This window comes from Podarcis erhardii (genome assembly GCF_964252035.2).
Source record: "Podarcis erhardii genome assembly, chromosome: 8".
Taxonomy (NCBI): domain Eukaryota; kingdom Metazoa; phylum Chordata; class Lepidosauria; order Squamata; family Lacertidae; genus Podarcis; species Podarcis erhardii.
In genome coordinates this window covers 37,161,082-37,175,686 of record NC_138499.1, presented here as the reverse complement: position 1 = coordinate 37,175,686, position 14,605 = coordinate 37,161,082, and the positions used below count along the sequence as shown (strand labels likewise).

The following is a 14,605-nucleotide window of genomic DNA, read 5'->3' as shown; positions in this document are numbered from 1 at the left end:
CTATGGCAGACCAACACGGCTACCTATCTGTAACTAAATTCTTTAAAGGCATTAGAAGGAGGAAACTGGCTAGGGAGAAGGTTGGATCTTTGGACATCAAGGGAATTAAGTGTATGCTAAAGGTGGAAATAGAGATTGCCACCTATTGTGGGTATCTTGAGTCGTGTCTAAGTCGGTGATGGATCTGGCAATGATCTTGGGCTACTGTACATGTTGATGCATACATGCAGTCACTCCAGCCTATTTCTGATGACTTTACACTGTTGTAGATTGGCCAGGATATTTAGTGTACTCAAAAGTGAGGATACTGGCATTCCACTACCAATCTGAGTGTGTGTAAAATGTTCCTGAAGATGTTGTGGCGCCTTGAGAGGGGAATCATTGGAGAGGGCAGTGGGTGCAGCACTAGAAAGGCATGTACTTGAAAGTAGTAGCAGTGCTGGCCCCAACCCTGTCCTGAAGTTGAAGGAATCATGGACCCCAAGGGTCATCTAATCCAACCCCCTGCAATGCAGGAATCTCAGTTGAAAGTATTCATGACAGATGGCCATCCAACTTCTGCTTCAAAACCTCTAAGGAAGGAGAGTCCCCACAATCTCCCATTCTATTGTAGAAAGGAGTCTTTCTGGGCTGGCCAGGTGGCTTGTAGTTGTGGTTTCTTGGGAACAAACAAGTCTTGGTTAAGCTAGTCGACTTTGTTCAAACTGTCAAACTATGGTTAAACTATTCAAACTATGCCTTAGTGTTTTGTGCACACCAGGTCAGAAACTTAAAACTAATGTTGTGCCTAGTGCAAGTGACTTGGTTTCCTGGATGATGTTGATAATGATAATTTATTTATAACCTACCCATCTGGCTGGGACATTTGGCTGGTCTGGGTCTTTCCCCTGAAGAGGGTGGCATTACAGTGGCACATTTCCTCAAAGAGCCGGGGGAAATGGCATCATTCAGAAACTGATCTGCAAGGCCTTCCTGTACATGTGGTAAAAAAGAATGATGAACATTGTGACCTCCTCATCCCATGCCCTCTGAGAGTCAAGAGATGCTATAAATTGGCTATCCTATCTGTCCTCTTCAGCCAGCAAAGGCAATAGTTTTTAAAGGTTTGGGGAAGCCGTTCTGGAGAGTTGCTACAGCTGACCAACACATCATTTTGCTAGTTCATTGCACTAGAAAATGGAGCAGATGGAGGCAAATTTCAGAATTCATACTGTGGGTCTGGGAAGCCCACCTCTTAAAGAAGGTGCAGAATACACACAGAAACACAAAAACACCAAGGTCAGGGATTATTGTTTCTAGGTTTGTGAAAACAGAATGGAGACTTCAGGGCACCATGTGGGTTGTTAATCAGATGTTTGCACAGAAAGTGCTAATTACCCTGAAGCCATGAGTTGCGAGTTGCAAGCAATAGTCCTTTCTTATGGGCAGTATTGGGTGTTGATTGCAAGCTCACATGAAAGTTTTTTTTGGTCCAGTAATAGTATTTTTCCCAACAATTACTGGGTATTCCTGTTTTTAAACAAATCATATATAAATGGTGCTACAATTTAAGAAAGTAAATTGGTGTGCGGTGTATGGTTGGTTTAACTTTGTTGCTTCCTTGTTCATCCTATTTTAGATGTTAGTAGGGTGAACTGGCCTGTGGTCACTTTAAATTTCCTCCTCCTTGGCAGCAGCTGCAAAGCTACCTGCCTTGTGAGGGAGGACGTAGAGAGAGGCAGGGAAAGAAGTCTGTTGGTTGGCAGAGTTAGGAGTGAGTTTATGAGACAAAGCACCAATGAGAGCCACTGAGCCATGGGAACTGATTTGTTTTTCTACCTCTCTTGCCACGTGGTTTCAGTGAGCATCTGGGGCGGGGCAATAAATTATATCAGGTATGCACATAATAAGCCAAGCTTCATAAGTCATCCACAAACAATGGCTTATGATTGTGGTTTGTTGGGAAGAAACAAGCTATGGATAAACTACAGTGATACCTCAGAAGTTGAACAGAATCTGTTCTGGAAGTCTGTTCAACTTCCAAAACATTTGGAAACCAAAGTGTGGCTTCTGATTGGCTGCAGGAAGCTCCTGCAGCCAATCGGAAGCCGCGGAAGCCCCATTGGATGTTTGGCTGCCAAAAGAACGTTCATAAACCAGAACACTCACTTCTGGGTTTTGATCGTTTGGGAGCTAATTTGCTCAGAAACCAAGGTGTTTGAGATCCAAGGTACGACTGTACTGGGTTGGGTTCACACAATGGAACAAATAATGGTTGATCTAAACAAACTATGCTTTAGCATTATGTGGAAAACAGACCAGACTTCAAGATGAAATTATACCTTAAACTGTATCAAAATCTGAGGTTTTCTTTCTGGGTTTTTAAAAAAAATGTTGAAGTTGCAGAACATGCCATACAGCCTGCATAAATTTATTTTATTGACACTTAGTATTGGTTTAAGATTTTTTGTCACAGTTTTAGCCTTATTAAATGTTATATTTTGGGCATTAATTTAATTTGGCTGCTCTGCATGCAAGGTCACTTGTCAGGATGAATTTAATTGCACGTTGAGTAAAACTAACATCATGAACAATAACATGTTAAAACTACTATTGGAAGTGAAAGGTTCAGTTTCATACAGTTTCTTATTATCAGTGCTAACAATATGGAAGTATAAACACTGTTAAAACACTACTTGAGCATGTTACAAAAACCACAATATAAAGTTGCCAGGCACCAGCCAAAAATAATACATATGGCATTCACGAGTGCAGTTGCTAATTGGCTGCTGCCTGAGAAAATGGTACACTTGGCTTCTCCTTAACACTGTTGGTTTGGCTGGAAGCCAGAGTTGGGGTCAGCTTGTTGTGAATGAAGCTGCATGCGGTTAGGGAGGAGTTAAAATGATTCATGTCTTGGGTGTTGTAATAAGTAGTGCAGAATGTTCATGGGCAGACAGATGTAGAAAACCCTTTACCTATATCATTCTTCCCCTTTTCTTTAAAAAAATGCCATACAATAAACCTTCCTATTGTAAAATTCCAATCTGTGTTGCATTATATATAAGTTGGAGGTGATATCTTATAGCAGAGTTCATAATTAACATCGTGAGTATCTTTTTACAGATGGAGAATGGAGAGGAAGTAGAAACTGAAGAATTCTATGTAAAATACAAAAACTTGTAAGTAAGCAATAACTTCAAAATTACTTGAAGTACAGTCAAATCCCACCTTACACACATTTAACTTGTGCAAATTCAGCTTTATGTGCTTGGCCAGAAAACACCCAGAAATAAATAAAAAGGGACAGGCATCCAGGAACAGAATGTCAGCAAGCTAATTGCCATTGCACTCACCTTGGAGAGCATTCATAGGTTCAGGGAGAATGTTCAGTAGCCTTGGAAGAGGACATGCAGCCTTGGGAGAGTATTAAGAGTCACAAGTAGAGTGTGTTTTTTCTGTATGTGAGTTTGGCTTTACACACTATTCCTGGAACGTAACCCCAACGTAAGTTGAGAGTCGACCTTGTATTTTAATTTAATCTGTCATTGCTATCTAACATAACTGTTGCTACTGTGCAAACCTTAATCACGAAAGAGTAAACACATTTTTTCACCCATTCAGTTTAGAATTACTGATCTTCATTTTTTTGCCATCATTTTTCTCTAGCATTTTTAGGTAAGAAATTAATTTTTTATTTCCATTTTTTTAAAGTGTTTTTGTTCAAGGCTAGTGCTTCTGCTATGACTTGCAGAGACAAAATTGGGGTAGGGCTCATCACCACCTTACAAAGGTTCACAAGGAAGTGGGTGTAAGCATCAAGAGATGCACATTCTAATGGCAGAGGAGACCAGACCAATAGTACATTTGCTAAGCTAGTTGTGTAGTTAACTAGTTGTGGCAGAATAAGGTGGGGATACACCTCTATCCACATTCCGTTTCAGCTAGTCATGTAACTGAATGCAGCTGGAGCAGGATTGACTTAGAGATCTTGCTCTGCAGCACTCGTGCAATGGACAATGATCTCACCAGTTTAATGATGCAATACAAGGATCACTGTCTGGTTGCCTGGGATGTAGTCCACCTCTATTTCCCCCTCCTATTAAGGGTGTGGGTCATCAGAAGGCTTTGTTTACATTTCGTGGTTATGACTCATAGCCAAATGTGATTGACTGTTCAGTGCCTTGATGTTGCAATGTTCATTACATGATCCTCATTAGCTAGGTTGACTACTAAAGTTGCACTTTTCGAAAGCCTACTTTTCACCTAAAGAAAAAAAATCACAAAAAGGCAACATGGCATTGGTTTTCTTTGTTTTTGAGAGTTATACCCCACTGTTAAGGCAGGATAGTTTACAAACAGATGTAATTAAAATACAATAAAAATAAAATATCAATACAAGTCATTAAAGTAAGAATGAAACGTGGCAGCTCATAATAAGATTAAAAGGCTGTTAAATGACATTAAAACATGGGTTGTTATGACTCCATACTCATCTTTTATTATTTGAATTTATTTAAAGCAACTTGCAAATTAAAATTATAATAGAGCAGCATGTTCCAAAATTGGGCTTACAGTCAGTTACAACTCAGGCAGTTCACACAACACATACTAGATATACTACAGCAAAAGTTGTAAAATCAGATTAAAATCAATTTGTTTACAAATATTGAAAAGAACTTTAATTCTGTTGAAATACTTAGTCTCTTTGATTTCAGTGGGACAAGGCAAATTAACTTTTGTTGGATTATACTTTTTGTCACAACAGTCACAGGAATTGTCTGTTGTTGTGCAGGCTTTACAGTACTTTTCTCTGCACAGACTTATGCCTGTGGAAGATCAGTGCTGTTTCGTGAACAAAAATGTATATTGTGAGCTAATTCAATCATGATGATGATGATGATTTATTTGTGCCCCGCCAGAGCTGGGCTCAGGGCAGCTAACATCACAAAACTAACACAGTATACAAAGAACATAAGAACATAAAAACAGGCAATCACATAATTAAAATACATCTTTAAATTAGTTCAGAGCAAATTAAAATCTGGACAGATGGCAGTCCACGGGTAAAATTGAGAGTGGTTAATATTCTCCAGGGCCAACTGTTACCACTGGTCTTTAAAGGACCTGTGAGCAGGCTAGGAGGCCTCTTTAATGCTTGTTCTTATACAGAAAGAAAAGAATCAGGCTAAACCCTGACCAAAGGCCTGGCGGAACAGCTCCGTCTTGCAGGCCCTGCAGAAAGATGTCAAATCCCGCAGGGCCCTGGTCTCTTGTGTTCCACCAGGCTGGAGCCATGGCTGAAAAGGCCCTGGCTCTGGTTGAGGCCAGTCTAATCTCCCTGGGGCCTGGGATCTTCAGGGTATTATTATTTGCAGACCTTAAGGTCCTCCATGGGGCATAACAGGAGAGGCGGTCCCGTACGTATGAGGGTCCTAAGCCATATAGCACCTTATACCTGATCCTGTACTCCACCGGGAGCCAGCGCAGCTGGTATAGCACCAGATTAATGTGCTCCCGTGGCGAGGGCCCCATGAGGAGTCTCGCCATGGCATTCTGCACCTGCTGGAGTTTCTGGGTCAGTTTCAAGGGCAGCCCCACATAGAGTGAGTTACAATAATCAAGCCTGGAGGTGACTGTCGCATAGATCACAGTGACGAGGTCAGGGTGAGAGAGATAAGGGACCAACTGCTTAGCTTGGCGGAGATGAAAAAATGCCGCCTTTGTTGTAGCTGTAACCTGCGCCTCCATGGAAAGGGAGGCGTTTCTTGGCGGAAGGCGCTGGCACTAATTGCGCCCCCGCAAGGGATGGGAGTTGCCCTCCCAACCCCATATAGTCCTGACTCAGCCAAAGGACCTTGTCTTTGAAGGATTTAACTTCAACCGGCTCCCACGTAACCATCCAGCCACAGCTTCCAAACATCAGATCAGTGAGTCTAGGGCCGATGATCATCATCATCATTCAGAATGAGTAAAAGAGGAAGACTCCTTGACCCAGTTCATCTATATTCAAATGTGTGTGTTGTGTTTTTCCTCAGAAATTAAATAAGGATGCTTTAAAATGGAGTTATTGTGTCCTAATTTGTACACAATTATTTTTCATAAATATCAAGCTGTGACTAAGTGCTTAATAGCTGGAAAACTAGGATATTGCATGTTTGAATTTGTGTTTTCTTTCATTTATCTTTTAGCTCTTACCTTCACTGTCAATGGGCATCTGTGGAAGTATTGGACAAAGACAGGAGAATTCAGCAAAAGATTAAGAGATTTAAGGCAAAGCAGGGGCAGAATAAGTTCCTTTCAGAGGTATGTTGGTTTTATTGTTTTAAATTCAGTCTTGCAACTAAGCCCCAAAGGTTACTGACTAGCATTTAAAAAAAAGAAAAACCCAGCCTGGTAGGAACTGGCAGTGGAAGGACAGGGAGCTGCAACATGCAAAGGAGAGAGCTTCCCTCCTTGGGTAGTATGCCGGGTGAAGAGGAGGGATAGAGTACTTTGTTCCTTCATGTACCTGCATTCAGTTCCTTGGCATCGATAGCTACTAGCTGAGCGCTTAAATACAAGGCTGTTTTAGTGATGTACTTTACATTTGCATAATTCTTCAAACCTGGTGACAGTTATTTGCGTCTCTGTCATCTCAGTGCTATGTATTGAATGCTCAGTTGCTCTTGAAGACTGTTTGAAAGCTTCAGCTGGTTCAGAATGTGAAGGCCCACTAGATATTAGGGGAAGCTTTTAGGAACATATTACAGTGGTACCTCAGGTTACATACGCTTTAGGTTACAGACTCCGCTAACCCAGAAATAGTGCTTCAGGTTAATAACTTTGCTTCAGGATGAGAACAGAAATTGTGCTCTGGCAGTGCGGCAGCAGCAGGAGGCCCCATTAGCTAACAAAGTGGTGCTTCAGGTTAAGAACAGTTTCAGGTTAAGTACAGACCTCCAGAACGAATTAAGTACTTAACCCGAGGTACCACTGTATACTAGTTGTCAGATGTCTTCTTGCCTCCTTGTTTATTTTTTTGCTGCAAAAATACAAAGAATTGGTTTTAACCTAGAACCTTCAACAGTTTAGGCCCAAAGTACCACAGAGATGGTAAGCTCCCACCATTACTTTAATGATGCCACATATACACTGATTTTAGAGCACTGACATTCTTGATGGGTGACTTTCAGTAATGGAACTGTCCCCATTACATGTTCACTAACCCATGCCTGTACGCTTTTTGGATACTTTGGGGCCTAGTCAGGCTGGCAGTCAAGGTTTGCAGTTAAGTCTATGCAAAGTGGGGAAGTTCTCTGATACTTCGCTACCAGTGAAATTTTACTGGTTTGCAAGTGGGGTTGGAGTTGCTTTGGATACTGGTCTGGACCTTCAGAATTGGGCAAGCTGTAACGTTGAATTAATTCTATGCAATCCATATGTTCCTTCCTCCCTTTATGAAGTATTCTGATTGCAGAGACTTAGGCACTGTATGTTTGCCTTTTTGTTTTGTTTTCCCTGTAATAAATTACACACGGCATACTTCAGTAAACAGGATGCTGCTTGTTCATTTCCAGAAATGTTCGTGCTATTGTGGTTATAATGTTTTAATGGTTACAGTGGTGTTTTGACCTAGGGTTTATATTTGCTTTTAGTTATTAATCTCTGTACAAATTAAGAGAACAGCATCAACTTAGAGATGGAAATGTTGGAATGTTAAGGTTCTCATACAGATAATTACAAACTTGTGGTATTATAGCTATGGCTTTTGCCAGATTCACATTTTGCGTTGTGTAAATTAGCTTCATCTGGGTTATCTTCTGACCTTTCTCTCTTGTGTATTAATTTTGCCTACCCTTCTGATGGCTTAAAGTTACATCTGCACTAAGCATGAGGGTTTGCAACCCTCGCTTCAGACCCTCATTAAATGAGACACTGGTTGCTATTAACCATAGTTAGAGGAAGAGGGGCTAAGGGTATATATAACCCCACTCTGCTCTGAGTTTCTTAACCATTGTTTCATCTGCACCATGGAATCATTTACCCCAGACATTGCCAACTTTCTGGACCCATGCAAATTTGTTGTAGGCATCACTCATCCCACACTGCAACCAAGCACACACACTTATCCGCCCCACCCCGCATTAGGTTTGAAGAAAGTCTTTTGGCCTGTAATGAGAGTAGAGTGGTATGAAAGCAACTGATGAGGAGTTAATGCTTTCTTCGCAGCTGCACTCTCCAGGAAGATCTCCACTGCCACCCATTAGGCTTGAAAACAGTTCTTCCCTTATTGCAATTAGGCTTGGAAGAAGCCTTCTACTGTAACCAATAGGACACTTCTTAGAGGCTTAATTGCAGTGCAGGGAATTTTTGGTTGGGAGACGGTACAGTCACAGCTGGGGAGGGTTAACGCTTCCCTTTCCTTCTGACATACCTTGAAATTAACCCTCCCTGTTGAAATTAAACCTAATATGGTAGCCAGTACAAGGCTTCTTTCAAGCCTAATTGAAATGCAGTGGATCAAGGCTGAGGAGCAGAGTGAGCCCTTCTCCAGCTGTGGCCACTCCTGAAATTGGTCTCTGTACCACAGTTAGTCTTGGAAAAAAAGGCTTTTCTTAGATAACATTTTTCAAGCCAAATTGCACTCAAAAGGGGGGCAAGGTGTAACAGGTCGTCTCAGTGACACCAGGTAGGGCTTTGGTAGGCCCCAACTTGGCAATCCCCTTAATTTTACCCATTTAAACAAAGAGGTTTTATTTTTTATTATTTTCTTTCTCACATTATGTATTGTAAATTGTGGGTAATTATTCGGATATGACATGCGAGTGTGGTGTTTGGAAATCTGTCATCTACATTTCATGCTTTTAAACTGTGTGAGAAACATTAATAAAGAAGCAGAGTGGATACATTTTAGAATCAAAACAGTTAAAAACCATCATATAAACTACAAGGAAACAAATTACTATAACTAATAATAATGCATAGTGTTTTTTATATAGAGTTGGATCCAAAGTTCCATGTCAGATGCTCCTACTGGTGAATATTTTCCCCCGTATCATTTCTGCACTCAGGGCTTTAAAGGTCACCACCTTTCGTTCGTTTTCTAAAAGGGGGGAGCATCACTGTCACTTTAAATTGGGACTTGATATGCAGTGGCAACCAGTGCAACCAGTACAATACAAGTTTAATATGACATCTTTCCCTGCCTGAAAGAGGTGCATATTCTCCTAACTAGCTTTGACACATCAAAACAGACTTACGTCCTACTTATTGATAGCCCAGAAAAGTGCACCCTTTTCACGACTGGGCAAGAAAGATGAAATTGATTGAAATAAACAGGTTCAGATAGTGCCTGATTTTGTATTTAGTTGTGACCCTTGAGCCATGCTGAAATCATGCAATTTTCTCCACAAGTAGCTAGCAAATTCACCACAGTGGACTGATTAAATTTTTGGTGGAGACAGTCCAGATTTAAAAGGCCATTCACCATCCAAAATAGCTCAGCTGGATAGAACTTTGCAGAGGCGCTGGCAGCTGAGAAAAAGGGGATTTCTTCTCAACTGTAGTGATATAATCCTTTAAAAGGGATCTAGGCCATAATTTTTCAGATTTGGCATGAATCAAGAGCATCTGTACTCTAGGCCTCTCTGTTTCATGCACCTTGGGTCCCCTGTAAAGCAGCATAGTGAAGAAGTGGAGGGAGGAGAGGATGTGTTGAGAGACAAAACCACAGATGAGACAGGCTAGCTGTCAGGGTAGCTGCCCAAAGCTAGTGGGCAAATTCCCCAAAGACCTCAAAGACACCTGGTTCTTTTCATCTGGAGACAGAGCCTCCCAACTAGTTCTGATGGGCAAGGAATAGGTAGAATCTCTTTTTGGGGGAGACAGCAATACTCACAATGATACTTGTGTCATATAAATACTACCAACAACTACAACTACTGGTTCTAGGCCAGTTATTTGTGCAATACCAGTGTTACTGTGGAGCCATGACATGCTTATCCAGAAGAACCATGCATGTATTTCAGTAATCCTTAGCCATGTATCTTAGGTCAATATTATATTCCCGTGTTGCAGATGAGAATTGCTTAGGTTAAATAGTGTATTTTGAGGTGAAGTGAGAATTGGACCAGGGGCTTCGTGGCCCACATTCTTAGACACCACAGTACACCAGCTCTCGGGGAATACTTGAGCACACATCATAAATAGGAAGCTTACTGATAAGATAGAGAAGGAGAAAAGAGTGAGAATTTTGCAGTGGTCTTTTTATTTATTTGTTCAGGAATAATAATCTATTTTATACAGCAATTATGCAACTTCTGTACTTGCGTTTTTATGTCACTTAGCATACATGGCTCTAGTTTTTTTGTTTTTTTTACTGCAAGCTGCAATCTTCAAGAATTCCAAATGCATTGCATGCTATAAGCCTTTTCGATTGCTCATTAGTGAATTGTAATTTCACACTTCATTTAAAATATTCTTAAACATTCTCTCACAGTAAAAGGTTTCACACAGTAATTAAGAGGCCCAGTTAACAAAGTCTGAGAAGTCTGATTCCCTCATGGGGAGCAATCTTACCGAATTGTTGCATTTCAATTAACATGTTGACATTTGTCAAATATACATTACGTATTACTGTGGCCCCCAATTTTTTTTTGTTTTCTGAGAATATTTGCTAATAGAAATTTCTGATATTCTATTTGTTTTTCCCTCTTAAACAGATAGATGATGAACTTTTTAATCCCGATTATGTTGAAGTTGATCGAATAATGGATATTTCACATAGCAAGGATGATAATGGAGAGGTAAGGGAACCTGACAGAAGTGTGTATTTATTAAGTAGCTCTGTAGAACTAATATTAGCAAGATGACATGCTTTAGTTTAGCTTGTAGTTGATAGATGTTGCCATGTTGGTCATAGAGATTGATATACTTAATGGGTTTTGTTAGTGTATAGGTATAGAAGTCTAAATTATAGAGAAGCATTCAGCTTGAAAACATCCGTTTCTTTGCTAGTCAAAACATTGCCTTACCTACTTATTTATATTACATTTAATAGTGGTGATAAGAATATGCCTAGAGAGAAAGCAGAATATATGTTTTATGGGGACAAGAAACAGAGGAAGACTGTTTCAATCTGAGCACTGTTTTTTCCGTCTCATGGCACTGATCTTTCTAGTTATAGGATTTCATAATTACCTTTTTTTTTTGCAATAATAGTATTGCATGTCTTACTTGAATATTTTTGCTCTTTAGCTTATAAAAATTAAGTTTGACAAGGTGAATCTCATTTTGCTAATGAACTACATGTGGCAATATATGAAAGTACCAAATATTCTCAAATTTAGAAATAGCCCTAATTTTCCTTTTTAGTGTTGTTCTCATTTGTTAATCAATGCAAGCATTTCTTCAAGTCTTGCATTATATGGTAGCCAAGTAATTGTTAAAATAAATGTCAATTTCATCATCATGGTATGTAGATGCCAGTTAAGGAGGCTTTGGGCAATGAACTAAATATTTTGTTATTCCTTTATAACCACTTTCCTTGAGCTGCATCTCTTCAAAGAATCTCTAGTGGGTTATTTTAAATAGAAGAGCAAGTAGTTTTATAAAGGAACTGTTAACCTTTCTTTATCACTGTTTATTTAAAAGTGACATAAATCAACAGCTGTCATTTTAATTATTGTAAGTTGCCTCCTGGGAAATTTTTGCTTATAAATTTATGGGGAAATCTTGTAACTATTTGTATGGATTTTTTTCAAAAATATAAGTCTTGTTGTAAATCTTATTCGGTCTGCAAAGTTCCAGTATAGTTATGCTTTGTTTCTCACTTAATCTCATTTTTGTTTCCTAATTAAAAACAAAGCCTGTGACTCATTATTTGGTGAAATGGTGTTCACTTCCATATGAAGACAGCACATGGGAATTAAAGCAAGACATAGACCAAGCTAAAATAGAAGAATTTGAGAAGCTTATGTCCAGGCAACCAGAAACAGAACGTGTGGTAAGATTTGGCTCTGAATAGATGATGTTACTAAAAAATAACATAATAATGTGGTTTTTGTAAATCACTAATGTATTTTGCTGTATTTGAAACAGGAGCGACCTCCTGCTGATGACTGGAAGAAGTCAGAAAGTTCCAGGGAATATAAAAACAACAACAAACTCAGGGAATACCAGTTGGAAGGAGTAAACTGGCTTCTTTTCAATTGGTACAACACGTACGTGTTACAACTTCATTGTAAAAGAAGAGAATGAATAGCTTAATTTTTGAAGTTTAACATACACCGCTATTTTAAAATGTGATTATTTTAAATGTCCCAGCTATATAAAATAGCAAATTCCATTTTGAGATGGAATATATTTGTGTGTCTTTTGCATGCTCATATAAAATCTAGAGATTATTTTAAAAACATACTTTATAGTAACAACTTCCTTATTTTGAAAGAATAGTATTCTTTCCACATTCAAATAAGCAAAGCAGTTGCATTGTGGGAGTTCCATTTTTTTTGAGAACAGAACATTATTTATTTTATGATGGAATATATGTGTGTGTTTTTAACACTTGATTGGAAGCCGCCCAGAGTGGCTGGGGAAACTCAGCCAGATGGGCGGGGTATAAATAATAAATTATTATTATTATTATTATTATTATTATTATTATTATTATTATTATTATTATTTATTCCAGGCGAAACTGCATTTTAGCAGATGAAATGGGATTGGGAAAGACGATCCAATCTATTACATTTCTCTATGAGATATATTTAAAAGGAATCCATGGTCCTTTTTTGGTTATTGCCCCATTGTCCACAATCCCCAACTGGGAAAGGGAATTCCGTACCTGGACAGAGTTGAATGTTGTTGTATATCATGGGAGTCAAGCCAGTCGAAAGACCATTCAGTTGTATGAAATGTATTTCAAAGACCCACAGGTAAATGTTTCTACTCTAATAATAACATATGACTTTATTCTGGATCATTATCCTCTATTATTTAAGGTAGACATGGGCAGCCCTCTACCTTATTGTATGAGGTTGTGCCCCCTATTTCATCCTTTCTGTTATCCATTCTCTCTGCCCCACTTTGTGATGGGGGCGGACGGTGGACAGAGAGTTGCATGTATGAGCTCAGCCATGGAGCATGGCAGCAAGAGCAGCGTAGCATTCTTCAGAAAGGTGCTCTAACCATACATCCCATATTCAGGCCTCCAGGCTCATGTGTGTGCCTACCTCTCTGCTTTCCATAGCCCCTCTGAACCACACCTCTGGGTGCTGCACATAACAGCACAAATTGCCACTTGGCAAAGAAGGCAGACATGGCACAGTGAGCCAGGAGGACAGAGAGCCCAAAAGAAGGCAGGCATGAGCAGGGGAGTGGTTAGAACAAGCTTGTACCTCTTCTGCTTCTGCAGATTTTAGCTCATGTCTCTTGTCTCTTCTCTAGTTCCAAACCTATTCTATCTATGCCATGTTCTTACGGATTCTTTGAAAGTTTCCACCCTTCTCAGCTCATTTGCCTGAGTGCTCCAGCATTGCATAGTTCCGTTGCAGTACAGTGTCCTTTTTCTCAGTGTGGTCCAGCATTCAGCATATTCTGTTCATTCTAAATAACATACTCTTGTGTCTACACTTGAGCTTAGTCAAAATACCGAAAAGCATCAATCAGTAACACATGAATATATTTTGGTAGATGACAATAGGTAATTTTGGTAGATGATAATAGGTAATGGGTTGATTCATTTTCAGTGTTGTGTAACCTGATAAAATACTTTCTGTACTTTTAGGGTCGTGCAGTTAAGGGGTCATACAAATTTCATGCCATCATCACTACATTTGAAATGATTTTGACTGATTGTCCTGAGCTCCGTAACATTCCATGGCGCTGTGTAGTAATCGATGAAGCTCACAGGCTGAAAAACAGAAACTGCAAACTGTTGGAAGGGCTCAAGATGATGGACCTGGTGAGTACTAGTACTCTCAAAGCTCCAAGAGATGTCTGTACAGACCATCCCATTAATCCGATGGGAAAGCGGGTTTATGTTTCAGATGGCTTTACTTCTCTTCTCTTTTTCAATATAAAATTATGAAAATGCAGAGATCAATTAACAAAAATCCTTTTTCATTTAACATGTTGTGTTAAGAGCTTTCCGTGCTCACTCAAGCTCCAAAATGCTGTGAAATTGCAGCTTGTAAGGGTCAAAAATGCATTATTTAGGCAATATGGATATGCTATGGTATCCTATATTGTGATTAGTTCAAGCTTCACCACTACCTTAGAGGTGGATGACTGTCAGTGACAGATGAGTAGACCTGTCACAGATTTGTGTGTTCACTGGAATAGAAATATGGAGTCTACGCAACTGAAGCTACCATTCCATGCTACAAGCACCCAGCTGACAACCTAAACCATTCACACACAATGATAAAATCTAGAAGAGACCTTGAAGGTCATCTGGTCCAACAGCCTACCACAAATAAAGCATTTTATTAAAGCTTCTGGAATTGGAAAATATGAAATATATGCATAGATTATAAATACAGCCTAATAATTTTAGGATAGAAACTAGAAAACTTATCTTGGAAGAATATGCAGCTTCAGAGTTCAGGATTGTAGACTATTCCAGAGTCTTTGTTTCTTGCAG

The 14,605-nt window shown here is 39.5% G+C and overlaps 1 protein-coding gene across 7 annotated transcripts in view; it reads left to right on the top strand.

The window, feature by feature from the left end:
• CHD7 (chromodomain helicase DNA binding protein 7) overlaps window positions 1-14,605 on the top strand; it is a 145,389-nt gene that overhangs the window by 92,163 nt on the left and 38,621 nt on the right. For all 7 annotated transcript variants that reach the window (XM_081873905.1, XM_081873904.1, XM_081873903.1 and 4 more), the window contains 7 exons: window positions 3,106-3,161; window positions 6,171-6,285; window positions 10,683-10,766; window positions 11,828-11,965; window positions 12,061-12,182; window positions 12,653-12,896; window positions 13,748-13,924. In XM_081873905.1, coding sequence (XP_081730031.1) covers window positions 3,106-3,161; window positions 6,171-6,285; window positions 10,683-10,766; window positions 11,828-11,965; window positions 12,061-12,182; window positions 12,653-12,896; window positions 13,748-13,924 — 936 coding nt within the window. The remainder of the gene's footprint in view (window positions 1-3,105; window positions 3,162-6,170; window positions 6,286-10,682; window positions 10,767-11,827; window positions 11,966-12,060; window positions 12,183-12,652; window positions 12,897-13,747; window positions 13,925-14,605) is intronic.